Source organism: Pan troglodytes, chromosome 8, assembly GCF_028858775.2.
Source record: "Pan troglodytes isolate AG18354 chromosome 8, NHGRI_mPanTro3-v2.0_pri, whole genome shotgun sequence".
Taxonomy (NCBI): domain Eukaryota; kingdom Metazoa; phylum Chordata; class Mammalia; order Primates; family Hominidae; genus Pan; species Pan troglodytes.
Window position 1 is genome coordinate 114,067,423 of NC_072406.2, and position 22,778 is coordinate 114,090,200.

The following is a 22,778-nucleotide window of genomic DNA, read 5'->3' on the forward strand; positions in this document are numbered from 1 at the left end:
CAAGTAGCTGGGATTACAGGAACCCATCACCATGCCCGGATAATTTTGCATTTTTTTTTTTTTTGAAACAGAGTCTCACTCTGTTGCCCAGGCTGGAGTGCAGTGGCACGATCATGGCTCACTGCAACCTCCACCTCCCGGGTTCAAGCCATTCTCCTGCCTCAGCCTCCTGAGTAGGGGACTACAGGCACCTGCCACCACACCTGCCTAATTTTTTGTATTTTTTATTTCACTGTGTTAGCCAGGATGGCCTCCATCTCCTGACCTCGTGATCCGGTCGCCTTGGACTCGGCCTCCCAAAGTGCTGGGATTACAGGTGTGAGCCACCGTGCCCAGCCATTTTTGTATTTTTAGTAGAGACGGGGTTTCACCATGTTGGCCAGGCTGGTCTCGAACTCTTGACCTCAGGTGATCCACCCGCCTCAGCCCTACAAAGTGCTGACATTACAGGCATGAGCCACTGTGCCTGGCCTATTTACTTATTTGTTTTTATTTTTTATTTATTTATTTTTGTTTTTGAGATGGAGTTTTGCTCTTGTTGCCCAGGGTGGAGTGCAACGGCACGATCTCGGCTCTCCGCGACCTCTGTCTCTTGGGTTCAAGCGATTCTCCTGCCTCAGCCTCCCGAGTAGCTGGGATTACAGGCATGGGCCACTGCACTTGGCTGTCTCCTGGTAGTAGTTTTAAAAGGTCAACTTAAAATAAGGTGGTAGTAGGCTATTGACCTACTTATTTTATGCCATTTCCCTTTCGTTAAAGTAGGGGTTCTCTTTTTCTTTCTTTTTTTTTTTTTTGAGACGGAGTCTTGCTCTGTCGCCCAGGCTGGACTGCAGTGGTGTGATCTCGGCTCACTGCAAGCTCCGCCTCCCAGGTTCACGCCATTCTCCTGCCTCAGCCTCCCGAGCAGCTGGGACTACAGGCGCCCGCCACCACGCCTGGCTAATTTTTTTGTATTTTTAATAGAGATGGGGTTTCACCGTGTTAGCCAGGATGGTCTCGATCTCCTGACCTCGTGATCCGCCCACTTCGGCCTCCCAAAGTGCTGGGACTGCAGGTGTAAGCCACTGCGCCCAGCAATTTTTGCATTTTTAATAAAGACAGGGTTTCGCCACGTTGGCCAGGCTGGTCTCAAACTCCTGACCTCAAGTGATCTGCCCGCCTTGGCTTCCCAAAGTGCTAGGATTACAGGCATGAGCCATCACGCCTGGCCAGCTCAGAGTACATGTCTCTAAATGTCTTAGGACTTCACTCCACTGGCCTAAGATAATTAAATGCACACAATCTCAAAAAAACAAGCGATTGCAGGAACTCAAACAAGTATTTGTACACCCATGTTTACAGCAGCATCATTCACAACAGCCAAAAGGTGGAAGCAACCCAAATGTCCATCAAAAGATGAATCAATAAACAAAATATGGTATATACATATGGCAGAATATTACTCAGCCTTAAAAAGGAAGAAAATTCTGACAACATAGATGAACCTTGAAGATATTATTCTAAGTGAAATAAACCAGTTACAAAAGGACAAATGCTGTTTAATTCCACTTAAATGAAATACCCAGAGTAATCAAATTCAGAATTAGTGTTGCCAGGGTCTGGCATGAGGGGGAATTAAGAATTATTGCTGGCCAGACACGGTGGCTCACACCTGTAATCCCAGCACTTTGGAGGCCAAGGAAGGTGGATTACCTGAGGTCAGGAGTTCAAGACCAGCCTGTAACATGGTGAAACCCCGTCTTTACCAAAAAAAAAAAAAAAAAAAAATTAGCCTGGCATGGTGGTACACACCTATAGTCCCAGCTACTCGGGAGGCTGAGGCAGGAGAATCACTTGAACCCAGAGGCGGAAGTTGCAGTGAACCAAGATTGCACCACTGCACTCCCACCTGGGTGACAGAGTGAGACTCCATCTCAAAAAAAGAAAAAAAAAAAGTTTTTGTTTAATGAGTACTGAGTTTCAGTTTGGGAAGATAAAAAAAAGTACTGGAAATGGAAGGTAGTGATGGTTGCACAATGTGAATATACTTAATGCCACTGAACTGTATGGTTAAACACAGTTACAATGATAAATTTTATGTTTATTTTACCCCAATTAAAAAGAAAAACAAAAGGTCAATGTTTTTCTTTCCACAGACACTCCCAACAGCCTCACAAACACTCCAGTCTCACTTTCTGTAACCTCTGCATAACTGACTGGCTGACATTCACGTCAAAGTACACCATACTAAGTACAGGGACAAACACACAAAGATGCTTCCTCACTGATAGGTAAAAGGAAAGGAGCCAAATATACTCAATCAACAGAGAGCCCATGAACTTGAGCAGGAATGCAAATTCAAAATGAACCCCGGGCAGCCTTCAAGGCAACACTGTGGCAATCTTCAAAATAATCACCAAAGTTCACCATCCAAACTAACAATGCACTAAATACCAACACTATCCTACAAAATCCTCAGGGACTCTGGGTTTGATTCCTAATCCTTGCTGTTTCATCTGTTATACTTAATGGGGTTCCAAGTACTCTTAACTCTGCACCAAGTGAAGAACTGAGAAATTACTGCAGTAAAATATTTGAGGTATTATATTACACATTAAATACGTTTAAGTTGTAGGGAAGTGAGTGCTCAATACACACTCATTTCTTCATTGGCAAGTCTTTCATACCAGGCCCCTTGAAAACTTATTTTCTGGGCTCTTTTTCAGGAACTGCAAATTGGCTACAACTGCTCTCTTTTGACTCTGTACTAGAGGCAACTATCAGTCTCACACTCAGCTTCAGCCCATGTTCCCTTCCTTGGGGAGTCCTGTGCATCATATCTGCTGAAAGAGTATGACAACAGTGTGTAGAGTTCCGACTTTTCTGTATGCAGATGCAGATAGAATATAGAAGAGTGTACAGGTTCTGGGAAGCTGAGCCAGGACCAGGCACTCTGATGGTTCCCTAAGTCCCACGTGAATTCCTAGAGGTAGAGGCAGACAATCTAATTTTTTTTTCTTTTTCTTTTCTTTTTTTTTTTTTTTTTTTAACAGTCTCACTCTGTCACCCAGGCTGGAGTGGTGCAGTGGTGCAATCCCGGCTCACGGCAACCTCCACCTCCCGGGTTCAAGCGATTCTTGTGCCTTAGCTTCCCGAGTAGCTGGGATTACAGGCATGCACCACCACACCTGGCTAATTTTTGGTTTGGGTTTTTTTTTTTGTTTTTTTTTGTTTTGTTTTGTTTTGTTTTTTTTGAGACAGGCTGGAGTGCAATGGTGTGATCTTGGCTCACTGCAACCTCTGCCTCCCGGGTTCAAGCAATTCTTCTGCCTCAGCCCCCCAGGTAGCTGGGATTACAGGCGCCCGCCACCACGCCTGGCTAATTTTTGGTTTGGGTTTTTTGTCTTTTTTTTTTGAGACAGGCTGGAGTGCAATGGTGTGATCTTGGCTCACTGCAACCTCTGCCTCCCGGGTTCAAGCAATTCTTCTGCCTCAGCCTCCCAAGTAGCTGGGATTACAGGCACCCGCCACCACGCCTGGCTAACTTTTGTATTTTTAGTAGAGACAGGGCTCCACCAGGCTGGTCTCGAACTCCTGACTTCAGGTGATCGGCCAAAGTGCTGGGATTATACGTGTGAGCCCCTGCGCCCAGCCCACCCTAATTTTCAAATAGGAAGAGTTGAATACGATCCATCTGAGAATCCTGCCATCTTACACAGTGCCCCCAACACACACCCCACAAGGAACCTTTTTTGCAGAGCTGTTCCTACTAGCATTAATACACAATGAGAACTTTCCCAGAATTTTTTCTATCCTGCTTTGAATTCAGGAGGAGGGAAAAAAGGTAGCAGCAAATTGTGTTGCCATGTAGCAGTAGAATGAATAATGGATATGAGAACTTCTCCAGGACTAAAACCTGTTCCCCCCCCCCCCCCACCGCATTAAGGTAAACCAGGTGCAGAGAGGAACAAGCCAACCACAGGAAGACACAATTAAGTGGTAGCTCAGGCGCCTGCCTCAAAAAAGGAGAGGGGAGGCTTAATTACAAAACCAAGTGAATGACATTTAAATAAGATTAAAAACAGGAAGGAGACAGCCTCCAGGAGAGCACAAACAAATGTCTCCAAAGAATCAGGTCAGAGAAAGCTGTCTATTTGAGCAGCTTTTACATGCTATGAAGACAAACAGCAAAGACAACACTCACCCAGACTTGATTTTGTGACCTGGCATGGAGCTAGGTTTAGGTACCACAGAACCCAAATCAAAACCTCTTCATTAGGAGAGATGGATAATTTCACAGTGACTAATAAAAGAATAATATTACCATCTCAGTTGCTTAGGAGAGAAGTCAAGAAACTCAAAGGACACGATGAAAATAGCACTAGTGTAATAAGCTCATGCCACCAAAACCCTGGAGGCACTATAAACCTAGCCAATTCCAGCATCTCTGGACAAAATCACCAATTACCCAGGGACATTGCCAGCAATCAGCAGGCTCACTGTCAATCAGCAGAGTGGTGCAGGAGAGAATCTGAAGCCAACACCTGCCAGTAGAATAATTTAAAAATACTCAGCCAGACGCGGTGGCTCAAGCCTGTAATCCTAACACTTTGGGAGGCCAAGGTAGGTGGATCACAAGGTCAGGAGTTCAAGACCAGCCCGGCCAACATGGTAAAAGCCCGTCTCTACTAAAAATACAAAAATGAGCCAGGCATGGTGGTGTGCGCCTGTATTCCCAGCTACTCGGGAGGCTGAGGCAGGAGAATTGCTTGAACCCGGGAGGCAGAGGTTGTGGTGAGCTGAGATCGCGCCACGGCACTCCAGCCTGGGCCACAGAGCAAGACTCAGTCGTGGGGGGAGCAGGGGGCAGGGAACAACTCTAGGTGGCTTTTCAGAATACAGGCATCTGTCTGGATGTAAGCCTAAGCACTTCACTGACACAGAGGCCAAAGAATCAAACAAGAAAATGAAATGGCTCTGGCTGTATGCTATCAGCCTCTCCAGGTGAACACAGCACACAAGTCAGTATGTCAACAGCTTGCACTGACTAAAGGTTCCACATTCCTCTAAATGAGTCAGAAATAGAACAAATCCTTTCTTTAAACGGAAATCTGCTTCCATCCTTACCATTTTCCTTGCAGTCAATGTGTATCTGCTAAAAAAAAAATAATAATAAGGTTCTCAACCATCTTCCATTCCCCATTTTCTTGCAGACAATGCAAACCTCACAATTAGCACCCACCCTCTTCTTTTTCATGAAAATGAGTTTCCACATGAAAGTTCCCAGATCCTAGACTTTGGGAAATGTAGGGTTCCTGTGCAGCTGCCTCTAACCAAGCATGCTCAGGAGCCACTGCCTTCTTCTAGGGCCCTATACCACCTGCTCCTTTCCCCCAACCGTTTCCCAAAGGAGTGATAGCCAAAATCACCCTTTAAGAAATCTAAAAGTCAATGAGACCATGTCTCAGTGGAGCCATCTGACACAGAACCAATAACTTTACTTTTTGCCAAAATGAGGTAGGACCAATAACAGATTTGTCTTGCTCCCTCGAGATCCAGAGAAGGATGATACCTTATGAAACCACATGACATGTCCCTTTGAAACTAATATAGGCAGAGTAACCAAAAGCACAGCTAATCCTTCCCTGGTCCCTTTTACTTGACAAAATGCTCATGGGCCTATGAGAGTTGACATTTTTCTGGATAGGAAGTGACTGCATGCACAGAGAAAAGAACAAAGTGATTTCTTGCTCTTTTGGGGGCTTTTACGTGGGAATCTTTTTCTCCCTGTAACAGGCTAAACCTGTTAGAGATTCTTATCTTTTGCTTCTGCCAAGTTTCTGAGGGGATGAGACAAAGATTCAAAATAGTGTAAATTTTGGATTCAGCCAAATGTAGTGATTTGAAAGGGAAAAAAGCTTCCTGGCATTCCTTTTTAGTCCTTGGGCTTTCTATACTGCTGTAGAGAATATTTCATAACTACATTATAGAACCAGAAAGATACCTTCTAATGCCCCTGAATTAGAACATTCTAATTTTGAGAGGAATTGATCACCCATAGAGGAAAAAAGGCTCTCTATTTTTGCATATGGAAGCTAAAGCAGTCTTAATTAGGCACATCAGCCTAGAATATATCTTGTGACATATTTGCCTAAATCAGAGAAAATTTAGCAGAATGAGGAAGAGCAATTTTAAAAACAAGATAGAAATAGCAGCTGCCAAAATTCCCCTTCCCATCTACTCTAGTTTTTACTGCTATGTTCTTTCCCGCCTGGATACTCTCTTCAAAACTAAAAGAAGCAATGTTGTAGAGTTATATAAGATGTCATCACTGGAGGAAGCTGGGTGAAGGGTACATGAAACTCTATATACTATTTTTGCAACTTCCTGTAAGTCTATAATTACATCAAAATTAAAAGTTTAAAAAAGAAGCTAAACTAAAAGAAGCACACAATGAAAAGTTCAAAGGATAGTTTCTCAAAATCAAGAGGGGCTGCTGAACTATCAAAGCTACATCTACACAAGAACTGCCAGATAAATCTATGGCTTGAGTCAGCCTTTCTCTTGAAAAATTTCAGTCCTGTATGGCAACACTTAAAAGTAAAACAAGCTTCCAACGAAAGGCTCTCAATTGCCAGTCTTGAGATGTACCTAACCAAGAAGTCATAGGCCTCTGCCAGTAATAGGAGAGCCAGCTGGATCCAGAACGCTGTGATACTCCCTGGGTTTTCCATTTTTCCCAGTAGATATCTAAAAGGTCAGGCCATGTACAATTTCTTTTTCACAAAGCTGTGAATGCTTTGGATGTTACTTAGCACAGTGAAGCTGAACAGATTGTTCTGGGGGCTTAGGGGGCCTTTCTTCCTGCAGGCAAGCAAATGTTGCTTAGTGATCTGTGTCTGAGCATAGGAGTCAGGAACTCTAAGTTCTAATCATGACTCTGTTTAGTGTCTGGTTCCATGATCCTTAGCAAGTCACTTAACCCTTCTATATCTCTACTCCCTTCCCCAACAAATGGGGATAAAAATAACGACTTATCACCGGGATGTGGCAGAGTGAGAGGGTAACAACTGTGATCCATAGATAAATGTTGAATATAAAATGTCAGTATAAATCTGCCTTTAAATCAACCCATGTTTTCAGACGATGGAAAGTCATACTATTTAAATGCAGCCTGCCTCTCCAATGCCCCTTCTTCCTGCAGTGGAAGTAAAATAAGCTGACTCCATGAAGCTCTGTTCAAGTATTTCTCTCTCCAACAACTACACACTTCTCTCTGCACATCCTGCTCAATCTTTGCTTAATGGCTTAGAAACCATCAAAGTTTCCATTTTTACTTGGTTAAAAGCAATCCATGCATCTGTGGGTAAGGAAGAATGAGAAAAACAAAAGAAATTACTAACTACTCTCTCTCACATCAACAAATCAAATAAACTAAGGTGGATGGCTGGCCCTATCAAAGGTGATAATGTCAGCTCAACAGAAACATTAACGACATCCTACTGGGTTCTATTATTATTATTATTCGGCTCAAACACAACATTGTGCTGCTTTTGGAGAATGTTGATCCATCATTAATGAAAATCTTACATATCCATTCATCCATTTATTTGTTCATCCAAATGTTATCTGAGTTCCTATTAAACAGCTAAGTAGGCCGGGTGCTGTGGCACATGCCTATAATCCCAACAATTTGGGAGGCCAAAGCAGGCAGATCACTTGAGTCCAGGACTTCAAGACCAGCCTTGGCAACATGATGAAACCCCATCTCTAAAACAAAAAAATACAAAAATAAGCCAGGCATGGTGGTACGCATCTGTAGTCCCAGCTACTTGGGCGGCTGAGGTGGGAGCATCCATTGGGCCCAGGAGGTCGCGACTGCAATGAGCCATGATTATGCCGCTGCACTCCAGCCTGGGCAAGACCCTGTCTCAAAAAATAAATAAATAGCCAAGCAGTCTGCTGGAGATGTAACAATGATTAAAAAACAGGCCCTGCCCTCCAGGAACTTTTTTGAGAGGAAATATAGATATTTAAACAAATCATTGTAAAAACATATGAAATTAGCTGGGGCATGGTGGCTTGCATCTATGGTCCCAGCTGCTCAGGAGGCTGAGTTGGGAGGATCACTTGAGCCCAGGAGACAGAGGTTGCAGTGAGCTGAGACTGTGGCACTGCACTCCAGCCTGGGCAACAGAGTGAGACCCTGTCTCCAAAAAAAAAAAAAAAAAGCAAACATAGCAAAACAATGTGATACACTAAAATAGGGGCCCAATATGCTATAGAAAACACTCCAAAAATAAGACATAGTGAACAAAATGGTCTATAGCCTCAAGAAGTGCAAAGGAGATTGCTAACCTAAAGTTCCCAGTAGGAGCGCAGTGTGACTAGTAAATAAAGAAAAAATACTGGCCGGGCGCAGTGGCTCACACCTGTAATCCCAGCACTTTGGGAGACAGAGGAGGGCAGATCACCTAAGGTCAGAAATTTGAGGCCAGCTTGGCCAACATGGTAAAACTCCATCTTTACAAAAGTTAGCCAGGCATAATGGTGTGTGCCTTTAAGTCCCAGCTACTTGGGGCAGGAGCTGAGGTGGGAGGATTGTTTGAACCCGCAATCACACCACTGCTCTCCAGCTTAGGCAACAGAGTGAGACTCTTTCTCAAAAAAATAAAATAAAATAAAATAAAAAAATTTACCTAGATACTAAGATTTCTGTGAGAACAGGATTAATTGGGAGGCTGTGGAACTTAAAATTAAGACAGAGGTTTTTGACACAAGGGGCTTCAGAGGATCCAGAAGCTCTGTGAAACTATATGCAAAATATGTATGTGCAAATGGACATTTTTTCTGAATACAAAGATGACTGTAGCTTTCATTCTATTCTCAAAAGTAAAGAACTATTTCAGTATGATCTTATCCCAAAACCCAGTTTTCTACCTCTATCAGTGGAGAGTTTTAAGATCTAATCTTTTACTCGGACTGGGAGATCTGGGTTGCCTAGACATCAGAGAAGAGCTTTCAAACTTTCTATATGTGGTGAAAAACAGTGATTGCTGAAAACAGAGCAATGCAGAGCAATAGAACTTTTTCCTTTCCATATTCTAGTTAAAATTAGCCTAAATATATTTTCATACATACTCAGATATCATGGTGACATGCATCATAGAAACAGACAGTGGCAGCAGGGAGTAGATCAGGGCTCGTATCTGTAAAACCAACTAGGAAAAGCTTATCAGGCAAGATTGAACCCCCAACTAATACAGCTGACTCCTCCTTGTCCATAAGATCACACCTGTAAATTCATTATGGGAATCTGGAGACCTCTGGCTACCTCCCCAATAATAACAAAGAGCTAATACAATCAAACAGCATAGAAATAAAAATCAGCAATGAAGTACAGTGATACTAAACACCCACATTCCAAACTACGTCTGGACCCTACAGGACTGCTTCCTAGATAATCAAGGGCTTTTGTGTGTCCAGTCTAATAACACATGCCTTACCAGTCTTATAAATAACATTTCATTACAGTTTGCAGCACATGTATGGCAAAGGATATATACACATAAGCATATTTGCCATGATGAGTTTCACACAGCTCCCTCAAATCCATAAGTCTAGAAGGCAAAGAAAGAGTGAAAACATGAGCAATCCAACATACAAGGGGTAGTGCCTGCTAAGAGGTAGGTGGATCTGCCATAGACACACTTGTATTCACAGAATGCAATATTATACACGTGACTGCATAGGATGCAACGTTGTGTTTTGCAGCTTTCCTTAACACCTGCTGCTCTGCATCTCACTGTATGTTCCACATATGAATACACGGAGCCAGGGTTCCAGGAGGGCTCACCCAGCCTATACAGGAAAAGGAGCTAACGTCAACTTAGCAGAGAAGTCCAGTACAAATGTCTAGATGCCTTCGCGACAAGCAATGGTCCATGCCTAAGGACACTCATATATACTTCCCCTCAGCTCATCAAGGGCCTTAGACTGTCATGCAATCAGTCCTGAGAATAGGACATAATTATAAATAGAGCTGAAAGTTCTGAAAGACATAACGTCAACTGACCAACACAGAATAAAGAATGGCCTTCTTCTTCACCATTTCCTAGTGAGAAGAGCAAAATGCTGAGTCAGAAAAGATAAATATAAAAGACATTTTTAAATCTCTTTCAAAGATAATCGCAGCCAGGCATGGTGACTCACGTCTGTAATCCCAGCACTTTGGGAGGCCGAGGTGGGCGGATCACAAGGTCAGGAGTTCGAGACCATCCTGCCTAACACGGTGAAACCCCGTCTCTACTAAAAATCCAAAAAAAATTAGCCAGGCGTGCTGGTGGGTGCCTGTAGTCCCAGCTACTCGGGAGGGTGAGGCAGGAGAATGGTGTGAACCCGGGAGGCGGAGCTTGCAGTGAACCGAGATCACGCCACTGCTCCAGGCTGGGCGACAGAGCGAGACTCCGTCTCAAAAAAAAAAAAAAAAAGAAAAAAGATAATCGCTTGTTTAAGCAAAAATGAGGGCAATGTATTCTAGAGTTTATGACACATGTAAAAAGTAAAATGCATGACTATAATAACACAAAGAACACTTCATACCAATAAAAGTGTCGATTCATCAAGAGAGCAGAGGATACAAAATGGGGATAGGAGGAGAATAACAGGAAGCCCTGAGTCTCAGGAGACAGACCAGAACGAAGAGTAGAAGGCAATGTGGACAAGACAATGGAACAGGATAATGAGGAAGAGGACAACAGATCACGAGAATGAGAGAAAAGCCACAGAGATCACAGAGGCCAGAGATAGAATAGCTAGGACAAAAAGGAAAGAAAATAGAATGAAAGAGAAAGTAAAACCAGAAGGGAATCAGAAGATGCAGGCGGAAACAACTACTACTACCACCTTGTTTAGTACTACAATGTGTAATTTCATTCAAGTTATAGACATAAACCATGTGTACTTATTATAAATCCAACAACGATACCAACATCTGAAGATCTGCATCATTATTGTGTTTTCTCTTTAATCCTATGCTTTTAGAGCCTAACAATCATACAACTATCCATAGGCAACAATAATAGTCCTTTATATTAAAAGGAGGTGTTTCTACCTAAGAAATTCTACTGTTGGTCATTTCCATCCCTTTTGATCTCTCTTTAACTCTCCTGACATTCTTTCAATCTCAACCTCTCACACAATCATACTCTCCTCTCCTAAAATATCAAAATGCCACTATTGCCACTTAATGTTATTCTCCTACTCCCCCTTTACCACCACAGGCAGTAACTGCAAAAACTTGCTAATCCATTAACTAAAGATCTCTACTTCCCATTATGGAGGACTAAATTTAGAAAGCCAAATTGGGTTGGGAGGAAATCATGTGTCACAACAAATGAGATGAATTCCATGGAAGGGGGCTGGGTTACTGGCCTGTTTCTTATAAAGGCTCTGACACTAACACACCCTATTCTGCTGAAAATACAGAGCAGCTCTCCCATGGGTGGGCAACCCTTCATCACTGTAATCATCTGGAGAAGATTTTATTGTACCATCAGGTCTCAAAAGCCACAGGACCTAGTAGCAAGCAACTGCCTCAGGGAACATGTCTCCTCTGCTTTCCTGAAACCTCCAACTTAGTCACACAAAAGAAAGGGGTGGCAAGCCAGCATTAATTGTACCCTTAGAGAAGAGGCACTTCCCCCCTGCAGGGGTGGCAGTGACTTTACTGGGCTACCAAATGGTTAGAAAGACAAAAGTAAACACTGTAATTTGCTGTTTTGTCTCTGGCACAGGGGGAGTGGTACAAGTGACACTGTCTGTAAACAGTAATAATGCCAGATGTAACACAAAGAACAGGATTCCCGCATCTCCCCACCCCGTCCCCATCCCTCCATCTCTCCCTATGACATTCCTGAGGAAACACACAGAAGCCTCCCTACAGTCCATATGCGGCTATCAAATGAAACCGAGTGAGAACCCAAGTTTGTACCGACTCCTTCTACCTCATTCTTACTCAAAGGAAGATTTATTGGAACACAAGAAATACTCAATTGTTTTTACCAGTTGACAAAAAATATAGGAAGGGGAAGGAACAAGGGACAAAGTAAAGAATAGACATGTGACACACCCAGGTCTGGATTCGAAAAAAGCTAAAACGTAAAAAAAAAAAAAAAAAAAAAAATACAAAAAGAGTAACTGAAAATAAAGGCAACCTAAACAAACCAAAAGGTTAAAAAACAAAAAATCCACCTTGAGCCCAGGCCTAGGGGCTCATAAAAGGTATAGAAAAAGGAAGATGAATTCAAGAGAGAAAGTTACCTGACCAGAGCTCCCGCCAGGTGTAATGCAGGCGTACCCGACACTTCTTCTGGTAGCAGAGCAGTTTGTGTACTACCTGGATGCAGCGTCTGTAACAGGGAAAGCAAAAAATGAGGGTAAGCCTGAGAATATAGTGCAACTCACCACAGATCCCTTCTTAGTGAGCCAGCTTTGCTAAGGCCACTAAAGACACTGGATATGAATATGTATACATGCAAAAAAATATACAAAACTTCTGGCCGGGCATGGTGGCTCACACCTGTAATCCTAGCACTTTAGGAGGCCAAGGCAGGTAGATCATTTGAGGCTAGGAGTTCAAGACCAGCCTGGCCAACATGGCAAAACCCCATCTCTACTAAAAGTACAAAAAAAAGCCTGGCGTGGTGGTGCACGCCTGTAATCCCAGCACTTTGGGAGGCCGAGGCAGGCAGATCACAAGGTCAGGAGTTTGAGACAAGCTTGGCCAATATGGTGAAACCCCATCTCTACTAAAAATACAAAAATTAGCTGGGTGTGGTGACGTGTACCTGTAGTCCCAGCTACTCGGTTGAGGCAGAAGAATCGCTTGAACCCAGGAGGCAGATGTTGCAGTGAGTCGAGATCGCGCCACTGCACTCCAGCCTGGGCAACAGAGTGAGATTACATCTCAAAAAAAAAAATAGGCCGGGCACGGTGGCTCACGCCTGTAATCCCAGCACTCTGGGAGGCCGAGGCAGGCAGATCACGAGGTCAGGAGATCAAGACCATCCTGGCTAACAAGGTGAAACCCTGCCTCTACTAAAAATATACAAAAAATTAGCGGGGTGTGGTGGCGGGCGCCTGTAGTCCCAGCTATTCGGGGAGGGCAGGGGGGTGGCTGAGGCAGGAGAATGGCATGAACCCGGGAGGTGGAGCTTGCGGTGAGCCGAGATCACGCCATTGCGCTCCAGCCTGGGTGACAGAGTGAGACTCTGTCTCAAAAAAAAAAAAAAAAAAAAGCCAGGTGCGGTGGCATATGCCTGTAGTCCCAGCTACTCAGGAGGTTGAGGCAGGAGAATCGCTTGAACCTAGGAAGCAAAGGTTGCAGTGAACCAAGATCGGGCCACTGTACTCCAGCCTGGGCAACAGGGCAAGACTGTCTCAAAAAAAAAAAAGAACTTCTGCCTTCTTCTAGTAGATTAATCAATCTCTCTCTCTCTCTCTCTCACACACACACACACGCAATCACACAATCACATACTGCTTGTGCTACCCATTCCCCTTATCAATGGGAAAAGGGTGCTATAACTATTTATAAGTCAATAATCAATTAGGCGCCACTGACGTCTTTCCCTTGAGTACCTTTCCAGGGGAAAAGGATAAACCAGTGGGTCACAATTAAACTATTCTACTCAAAGTGGTATAGTGACATGGAATGCAAAAACACAAAATTAAAGACCTTAACTCTCTATATCTATCTGAATGTGGTTTTTATTTAAATTAAATTTTTAATTAAATATATAATTTAAGATACCAGTCTTACTTATAAATAAAATCTATTAAAAAATTAGCTGGGCATGGTGGCACATGCCTATACTCCCAGCCACCCTGTAGGCATGCACCACCATAGCCGGCTAATTTTTTTTTGTACTTTTAGTACAGATGGGTTTCACCATGTTGGCCAGGTTGGTCTAGAACTCCTGGCCTCAAGTGATCCACCTGCCTCGACCTCCCCAAGTTCTGGGATTACAGGCACGAGCCACCGTGCTCAGCCAGAAGTTCTGTTTCTTTTTCTTTCTTTTCCTTTCTTTTCTTTTTTTTGCTGCAAACTGTAAAATTTAAATTCTATTTACATTAAAAGTTAAATTAAAAATGCAGTTTGTCAGTTGTGCTAACCACCTTTCAAGTGCTCAATAGCTACATGTGGCTAATGGCTACTATAGTGAACACAAAAAAATATAGAACTTTTCTATTATCACAAAAGTTTCTACTGGACAGCATTCTGCTAGATCATTGGAATATTCAGGGTTATTCACATCTCAATGACGTATATGTTTCTGAGAGTATTTCCAAATAAGCAGTTAGTAGCTTGAGGTTAAGATAAATGATATTTTTAAAAATTATAAACCTACCAAAAACATTTTTTTCATCTCTGACTGAGATAGGATTTTGAAAGGTTAAAAAGCCAGATGAAATTATAAAGGTAAATACTGATGAAACTTACTTCCTAAAAATACAAATATTTTGTTTAATAAAAAAAATTTCAATGATTAAAATTAAATGGCAAACTACATGGGAAATTACATTTGCAACAAATGATATAATAGAGTTACTATGTTTAATATATAGAAGTTTATATACATAGATGATAAAAACAGTGTCCTTTGCTATAGTCTAAATGTTTGCCCTCTCTCTAACTCATGTTGAAACGTAATTGCAAATGTAATATTATTAAAAGGCAGGGCCTTTAAGAGGTGACTGGGTCATGAGGGCTCTGCCCTCAGGAATAGATTAATCCACTCATGGGTTAATGGATTAATGGGTTATCATGAGAGTGGGTTAGTTATCATGAGAGTAAGTCTGTTATATAAGCCAGTCTGGCTTTCTCTCCTGAGCCCCCTCACCATACAATACCTTGCACCACCTCGGGACTCTACAGAGTGTCCCCATCAGCAAGAAGATCCTCACCCAGATGTAGCCCCTAGAACTTGGACTTCCTAGTCTTCAGAACTGTGAACCTAAATAAATTTCTTTTCTCTATAAATTTTTCAGTCTCAGGTATTCAGTTATAGCAACAGCAAACAGACTAAGACAACCTCTAACAACAAAGATAGGCCAAGGAAACAGTCAACAAATTCCTCCATCTCCCAAAAAAGGGGAACAGGGAAAGTCAACATTTTTCTATAATGTTCAACTTCATTTTTAAAAGGCATATTAAAACATGATTCTACTTTTGCATATCAAATGAACATAGATTTCATGCTTACAAAGAAACAGCATTCATAATAAAAGAAAACTGGAAACAACTATGGAAAGAACATTTGATGCCAGGAGAAGAGCAAGTAAATCATTACACACATGTTCCAGATTGACATCTGTCCCCCAAAATTCATATGGTGAATTATAAATACACATCAATTCCTCTAGCTAGTGTCTCTGGCTCTCACATCACAGAGGGAAGTTAATAGTAGAGAAATTAGAACCCTCGAAGAATATTGATAAAAATAAAAATAGTACAACCACTTTGGAAAAGTTTGGAGTTTCTCAAAATGTTAGATACAGAGCTACCACATAACCCAGCAATTCCACTACTAGGTGTATACAAAAGAAAAACACAAACAGGCTAGGTGCAGTGGCTCACATCTGTAATCCCAACACTTTGGGAGGCCAAGGCAGGAGGATCACTTGAAGCCAGAAATTTCAGACCAGCCTGGGGAACAAAGCAGAATCCCATGTCTACAAAAATTAAAAACTAAAAAAATTAGGCCAGGCGCAGTAGCTCATGCCTTGTAATCCCAGCACTTTGGGAGGCCAAGGTGTGTGGATCATGAGGTCAGGAGTTCAAGACCAGCCTGGCCAACATGGTGAAACATTGTCTCTACTAAAAATACAAAAAAATTAGCTGGGCGTGGTGGCAGGCGCCTGTAATCCCAGCTACTCAGGAGGCTGAGGCAGAGAATTGCTTGAACCCGGGAGGTGGAAGTTGCAGTGAGCCAAGATGGCGCCACTGCACTCCAGCCTGGGCAACAAAGCGAGACACCATCTCAAAAAATAAAATTAAATTAAATTAAAATAAAATAAAAATAAATAAAAATTTAAAAATAGCTGGGTGCAGTGGCATGCACCTATAGTCCCAGCTACTCAGAAGGCTGAAACAGGAGGATCGCCTGAGCTCCGGAGTTTGAAGCTATGATTGCACCACTGCACCCCAGCCCAGATAACAGAGTAAGACCCTGTCTCTAGAAAAAATAAAAATAAAACAAAATATATGTCCACACAAAAACTGGTATACAAACAGTAATGGTGGCATTCCTAATACCCAAAAAGTCTAAACAACCCAAATGTCTATCAATTAGTGAATGAATAAATACAACGATGTTGTATTCTAGATAATGAAATATTAACCATAAAAAGGAATGGCTACAACATGGATGAATATGGAAAATAGTATGCTAAATTAAATAAGTCAGTAGTAAAAATCCACATATTCTATTATTTCATTTATATAAAATGTCCAGAATAGGCAAATACATAGAGACAAAAAGAAGATTTTTTAATTTTTGTAGACATGGGTTATCTAGGCCTGAGGGAGAGGACAGAGGAAGAAATACAGAAGAGTAACTACTACTGGGTACAGGATTTCTTTATGCAAGGGTCGATTGAAAATGGTCTAAAATCAGTTTGTGGTAATAGTTGCACAATTCTGTGAATATATTTTAAAAACACTAAATTGTATAATTTAAAGCTGCTTAAAAAAAACTCTGTGGCCTACGTTTTCCAAATATTTGTCAAGATATGCAATTTACAGCTTTCACGGCAATGTTCATTTCATATATTCTATAACTAGGTGTGCTTGGATTCTTGATTAAGCCATTAAATGTCCACTTTAATAGCCTATGTTAGGTGGATAAATTGATACTCTTCATTTGAGAGGATTAGCTTTTATATTTCCTATTTTCAATTTAAATTCACAAATTCAACATTCAATTAACTATGATCTCAGCCCTTAGAATCCCTAGTGTATAGAGGTTTCTAAATGGCCTAAAATGCAATGTCTTAACTAAATCCAGATTCTAAGTCTCACTTTGTCATATCCTGGCTGCCTTAAAAGTACTTAAATTAGGACTTTTTTAGTTAAGGGAGGGTTTGGTCAACCACAGGCCCAAGGCTTGGACTGTACCCCTCTGGAACTCCATGCTCATCACACAAACCAAAAGGTTTAGAAGAAACTGTCAGACCTACCCTTTTCATTCATTCATTCAACAAATCTTGACTGTATACCAACTGAATGCTACTGCTTAAGTCTTATTATACTAAGCTATAAAGTTCCTAGAAAACTGAACCTAGGTAAACTGCTAGTTTCAGGTAAATGAAATCGGCTCCTCCTTTTGTCTTTCGGGGGTTTTGTTTTGTTTTTGTTTTTGAGATAGAGTCTCACTCTGTCACAGAGGCTGGAGTGCAGTGGCATGATCTCGGCTCACTGCAACCTCTGCCTCCTGGGTTCAAGTGATTCTCATGCCTCAGCCTCCTAAGTAGCTCGGATTACAGATGCCTGCCACCATGCCTGGCTGATTTTTGTATTTTTAGTAGAGATGGGGTTTTACCATGTTGGTCAGGCTGGTCTCAAACTCCCAACGTCAGGCGATCCGCCCACCTCAGCCTCCCAAAGTGCTAGGATTACAGGCGGGAGCCACCGTGCCCAGCCTGAGACTCTTTCAAGTTCTATGGCTATAACCCGAGACAAAGAATATCCCAAGACCCTACTGACTTTAGCAGACACCACATTAATCTGTGGGGTATCAATCTGACAGCTGACGGAATCAAGCTAAAATAGGGGTAGCTACTACTATAAAGACACATGCACATGTATGTTCACTGCAGCACTATTCACAATAGCTAAGACATGGAACCAACCCAAATGCCCATCAATGATAGACTGGATCAAGAAAATGTGGTACATATACACCATGAAATACTATGCAGCCAGAAGAAGGAATGAGATCATGTCCTTTGCAGCAACATGGATAAAGCTGGAAGCCATCATCCTCAGCAAACTAACACAAGAACAGACAACCAAACACTGCATGCTCTCACTCATAAGTGGGAGCTGAACATTGAGAACACATGCACACAGAGAGGGGAACAACACACAACTAGGGCCTGTTGGGGGGTTGGGGGGTGAGGGGAGGGAACTCGGAGGATGGGTCAATAGGCCATGGCACGCATATACCTATGTAACAAACCTGCACATTCTGCACATGTAATCGTTTTTTTGTTTTTTTAAGAAGAAATAATGAAAAAAAGAAAAAGAAAAAAAACAGGGGTAGCTAATTTCTTGGGCTTCTTACCAGAGGAGAAAAGAAGAAAGCAGAAAAAACACTACTAACCTCTCTCTGCAGAATGAGAGCCAGAGACACCAGGTAGAGGAATTAAAATGCCTAACAACTGGCCGGGCTTGGTGGCTCATGCCTGTAATCCTAGCACTTTGGGAGGCTGAGGCAGTAGGACTGCTTGAGGCCAAGAGTTCAAGACCAACCTGGCCAACATAGTGATAGCCCATCTTAAAAATAAATAAATAAACAAAATGCCTAACAACGTACCAAGGATACAAGTGAATTGAACTAAATTTATAAGCTAAAGTCCTAAAATTACTCTTCTCCAGATATTTTCATAGTACTCCGAATAATAAGCCTCCATTGCTACCTTATTAGCTTATTCTACTTGCTCCATTATTCACATCTCTCTCTGTACTTACACTCCCTAAGTGGTCTTGCAGGAGCCTCTCAGACAGAATTTAGTAAGAACTATTTAAACAGTACTCTCTTAAAAGACTTGGGTACAGGCCGGGCATGGTGGCTCACGCCTGTAATCCCAGCACTTTGGGAGGTAGAGGCGGGTGGATCACGAGGTCACGAGATTGAGACCATCTTGGCTAGCACGGTGAAACCCCGCCTCTATTTAAAAATACAAAAAATTAGCTGGGCGTGGTGGTGGGTGCCTGTAGTCCCAGGTACTTGGGAGGTCGGGAGGCTGAGGCAGGAGAATGGCGTGAACCCAGGAGGTGGAGCTTGCAGTGAGCCAAGATCGCACCACTGCACTCCAGCCTGGGCGACAGAGCAAGACTCTATCTCAAAAAAAAAACAACAACAACAACAACAAAGACTGGAGTACCTTCAGCAGTGATATTAAAAATATTTTACAGGTCGGGTATAGTGGCTCACACCTGTAATCCCAGCACTTTGGGAAGCCAAGGTGGGTGGATCACCTGAGGTCAGGAGTTTGACACCAACCTAGTCAACATGGTGAAATGCCATCTCTACCAAAAAAAAAAAACACAAAAATTGTCCAGGAGTGGTAGTGCAGGCCTGTAATCCCAACTACTTGGGAGGCTGAGGCACAAGAATTGCTTGAACCCGGGAGGCGGAGGTTACAGTGAGCTGAGATTGCGCCATTGCACTCCAGCCTAGATGCCAGAGTAAGATTGTCTCAAAAAAAGAAAAAAACATGTATTTTACAAACCGTACAGAAAAATAATCTATAAATCAATACATACATGGAAAAATTTTAAGTCATTCCCTTTTATTCTCTAATAAACTAACCTTGTGATATTGTAAAAAGGGTCCCCAACACCCAGGCCATGGACCAGTACTGGTTAGAAACCAGGCTGCACAGCAGGAGGTGAGTGGCAGGTGAGCAAGGGAAACTTCAACTGTATTTACAGCTGCTGCCCATGGTCTGCATTACCACCTGAACTCTGCCTCCTGTCAGATCAGAGGCAGCATTAGATTCTCATAGGAGCACAAACCCTATTGTGAACTGCGCATGCAAGGGATCTAGGTTGTGGCTCCTTATGATAATCTAATGCCTCATGATCTGTCACTGTCTCCCATCACTCCCAGACAGGACCATCTAGTTGCAGGAAAACAAGCTTAAGGCTCCCACTGATTCTACATTATGGTGAGTTACAGAATTATTTCATTATATATTACGATGTAATAATAACAAATAAAATACACAATAAACGTTATGCACTTGGATCATCTCGAAACCATCACTGCCCCCAGGTCTGTGAAAAAATTGTCTTCCATGAACCTGGTTCCTGGTGCCAAAAAGGTTGGGGACCACTGTTCTAAAATACATATTTGGTCTTCAACCCTGTTTCCTGACATACAACTCCTAAAATCCTTAGAATCTCCAAAGTGATGTCTTTTTGTATGTTGAGGTGACTGACGGCTGGCCTCCCCTAGGTAGCTTCAGAATGAGGGTTGGTCACCAGGGAGACCAAGGCATGATTAGCGAGTTGGGCTTTCAGCCCTAGCCCTGACTTCCAGGGAGAGAAGAGGGGCTGAAGGTTAAGCTGATTACCAATGGCCAGTGGTTTTTATTTTATTTTATTTATTTTTTGAGACAAGGTCTCACTCTGTCACCTAGGCTGGAATGCAGTGGTGCAATCACGGCTCACCGCAGCCTTGACCTCCACAGCTCAAACCATCCTCCCTCCTCAGCCTCCCAAGTAGCTGGGACTACAAGCACACACTACCACACCTAACTAATTTTTGTAGAGACAAGGTCTCACCAAGTTGCTCAGGCTGGGCTCAAGTGATCCATCTACCTCAGCCTCCCAAAGTGCTAGGATTACAGGCATGAACCATGGCCAGCCAATGGTTTAATCAAACATGCCTACATAATGAAATCTCCATAAGAAACCAAAAGTACAGGGTTTGGAGAGCTTCTGGATAGCTAAACACATGGAGGCCTACAGGAAGGCGAACAAGAATTCATCTACGTGCTGGGAGGTTGGCACACCCCAACTCCACGGGGTCAGAAGCTCCTGGGCTCCAGACCCTTTCAGACCTGACCCTATGTATCTCTTCATCTGACTGTTTATATGTTTCTTTAAAATATCCTTTGTAATAAACTGGTAAATGTGTTTCCCTGAATTCTGTGAGCCACTCTAGCAAATTAATCAAACCTAAGGAGGAGGTTGTAGGAACCCCAATTTATAGCCGGTCCATCAGAAACACAGGCAAAATAACCTTGGGCTTCTGATTGGCTTTGAAAGCCAGGGGTAGTCTTAAGGACTGAGCCCTAAACCCATGGGATCTGAAACTACCTCCAGGTAGATAGTGTCAGAATTGAAATACAGTACACCCAGCTGCTATCTGCTACAGAACTGATTGCTTGCTTGGTGTGTAGGGAGTAAACCCTCCCCACATTTGGTCATAGAAGTCTTCTGTGTTGATTGTTGTTGTTGAGTGAGAAAACAGAAAAAACACTATGTTTTTTTACACTCATAAGCCTGTACCAAAATTGCTTACCAACTGACATAAGTTGCAATATAAATCATCCTAATTGTTTCCAAATAATTTGCTGATTTTTAGAAATTGTGATGTGATCCTGTTTGATACAGTTGTCACTTAATGATGCCCTTGTTTGAGCATGATTTGCCTTAGCAATCTACAAACTCATCTGTCAATTTTCCCATGAACTTGAGAGTCATGAGGTCCCTGGTGCTAACGGCTTTGTTGCAGCCAGCAAATGTGACTAGATGCTGCCCATACATGACTACCTATGCACACACAGTACATTCCTGAATGCCAGCACCTCTCGTATGGCCTGGGTCTGGACGGCCTATATTTGGCCCCCTTTGATAACGCCATCCCACCAACACTGAGCCACTCCATAGCAGCAATGAGATGCGACCTACATCCCCAACCCCTGCGGCCATCTATCCACATCCACTCCAGCACTGCTCCTAGGCTCTGTTCCTGTCTCCACAGTCACCAACAGGTGACATCATTAGCCTTGTGGTTTCAATAATTTATACTATTTATCAAGCAGAATGAAAATTTTAACCACTGCCATGGCCTTAAAAATATATATATATACTGGAGGCCAGGCACAGTGGCTCACGCCTGTAATCCCAGCACTTTGGGAGGATGAGGCAGGTCGATCACGAGGTCAGGAATTCAAGACCAGCCTGGCCAAGATGGTGAAACCCCGTCTCTACCAAAAATACACAAATTAGCCGGGCGTGGTGGTGCTTGCCTATAATCCCAGCTACTTGGGAGGCTGAGGCAGAGAATTGCTTGAACCTGGGAGGCGGAGGTTGCAGTGAGCTGAAATAGCACCACTGCACTCTATCCTGGGCAACAGAGAGAGACTCCATCTAAAAAATATATATATATATACACACACACACACACACATACGTGTACATATATATACACACACGTGTACATATATGAATACATGTATATATACGTGTACACATATATGAATACATGTATATATACACGTGTATATACATATATGTATATGTATATACACATATATGTATATACACGTGTATATATACATGTATATATACATACACGTATATACACACATATATACACGTATATACGTGTATATACGTGTATATACATATATACACACATATATACGTGTATATACGTGTATATACACACATATATACGTGTATATACGTGTATATACACACATATATACGTGTATATACGTGTATATACACACATATATACGTGTATATACGTGTATATACACACATATATACGTGTATATACGTGTATATACACACATATATACGTGTATATACGTGTATATACACACATATATACGTGTATATACGTGTATATACACACATATATACGTGTATATACGTGTATATACACACATATATACGTGTATATATGTGTATATACACACATATATACGTGTATATACGTGTATATACACACATATATACGTGTATATACGTGTATATACGTGTATATACATAT

At 42.2% G+C, this 22,778-nt stretch overlaps 1 protein-coding gene across 29 annotated transcripts in view; it reads right to left on the minus strand.

Moving 5' to 3' along the window:
- The window catches only part of ARMH3 (armadillo like helical domain containing 3), a 213,682-nt gene that overhangs the window by 119,708 nt on the left and 71,196 nt on the right, over nucleotides 1-22,778 (minus strand). For all 29 annotated transcript variants that reach the window (XR_010146690.1, XR_010146689.1, XR_010146688.1 and 26 more), the window contains one exon: nucleotides 12,301-12,389. Coding sequence is in view for 24 of the 29 variants with exons in the window: in XM_507998.8 (XP_507998.2) it covers nucleotides 12,301-12,389 (89 nt within the window). In the remaining 5 variants the exon portion in view is untranslated. The remainder of the gene's footprint in view (nucleotides 1-12,300; nucleotides 12,390-22,778) is intronic.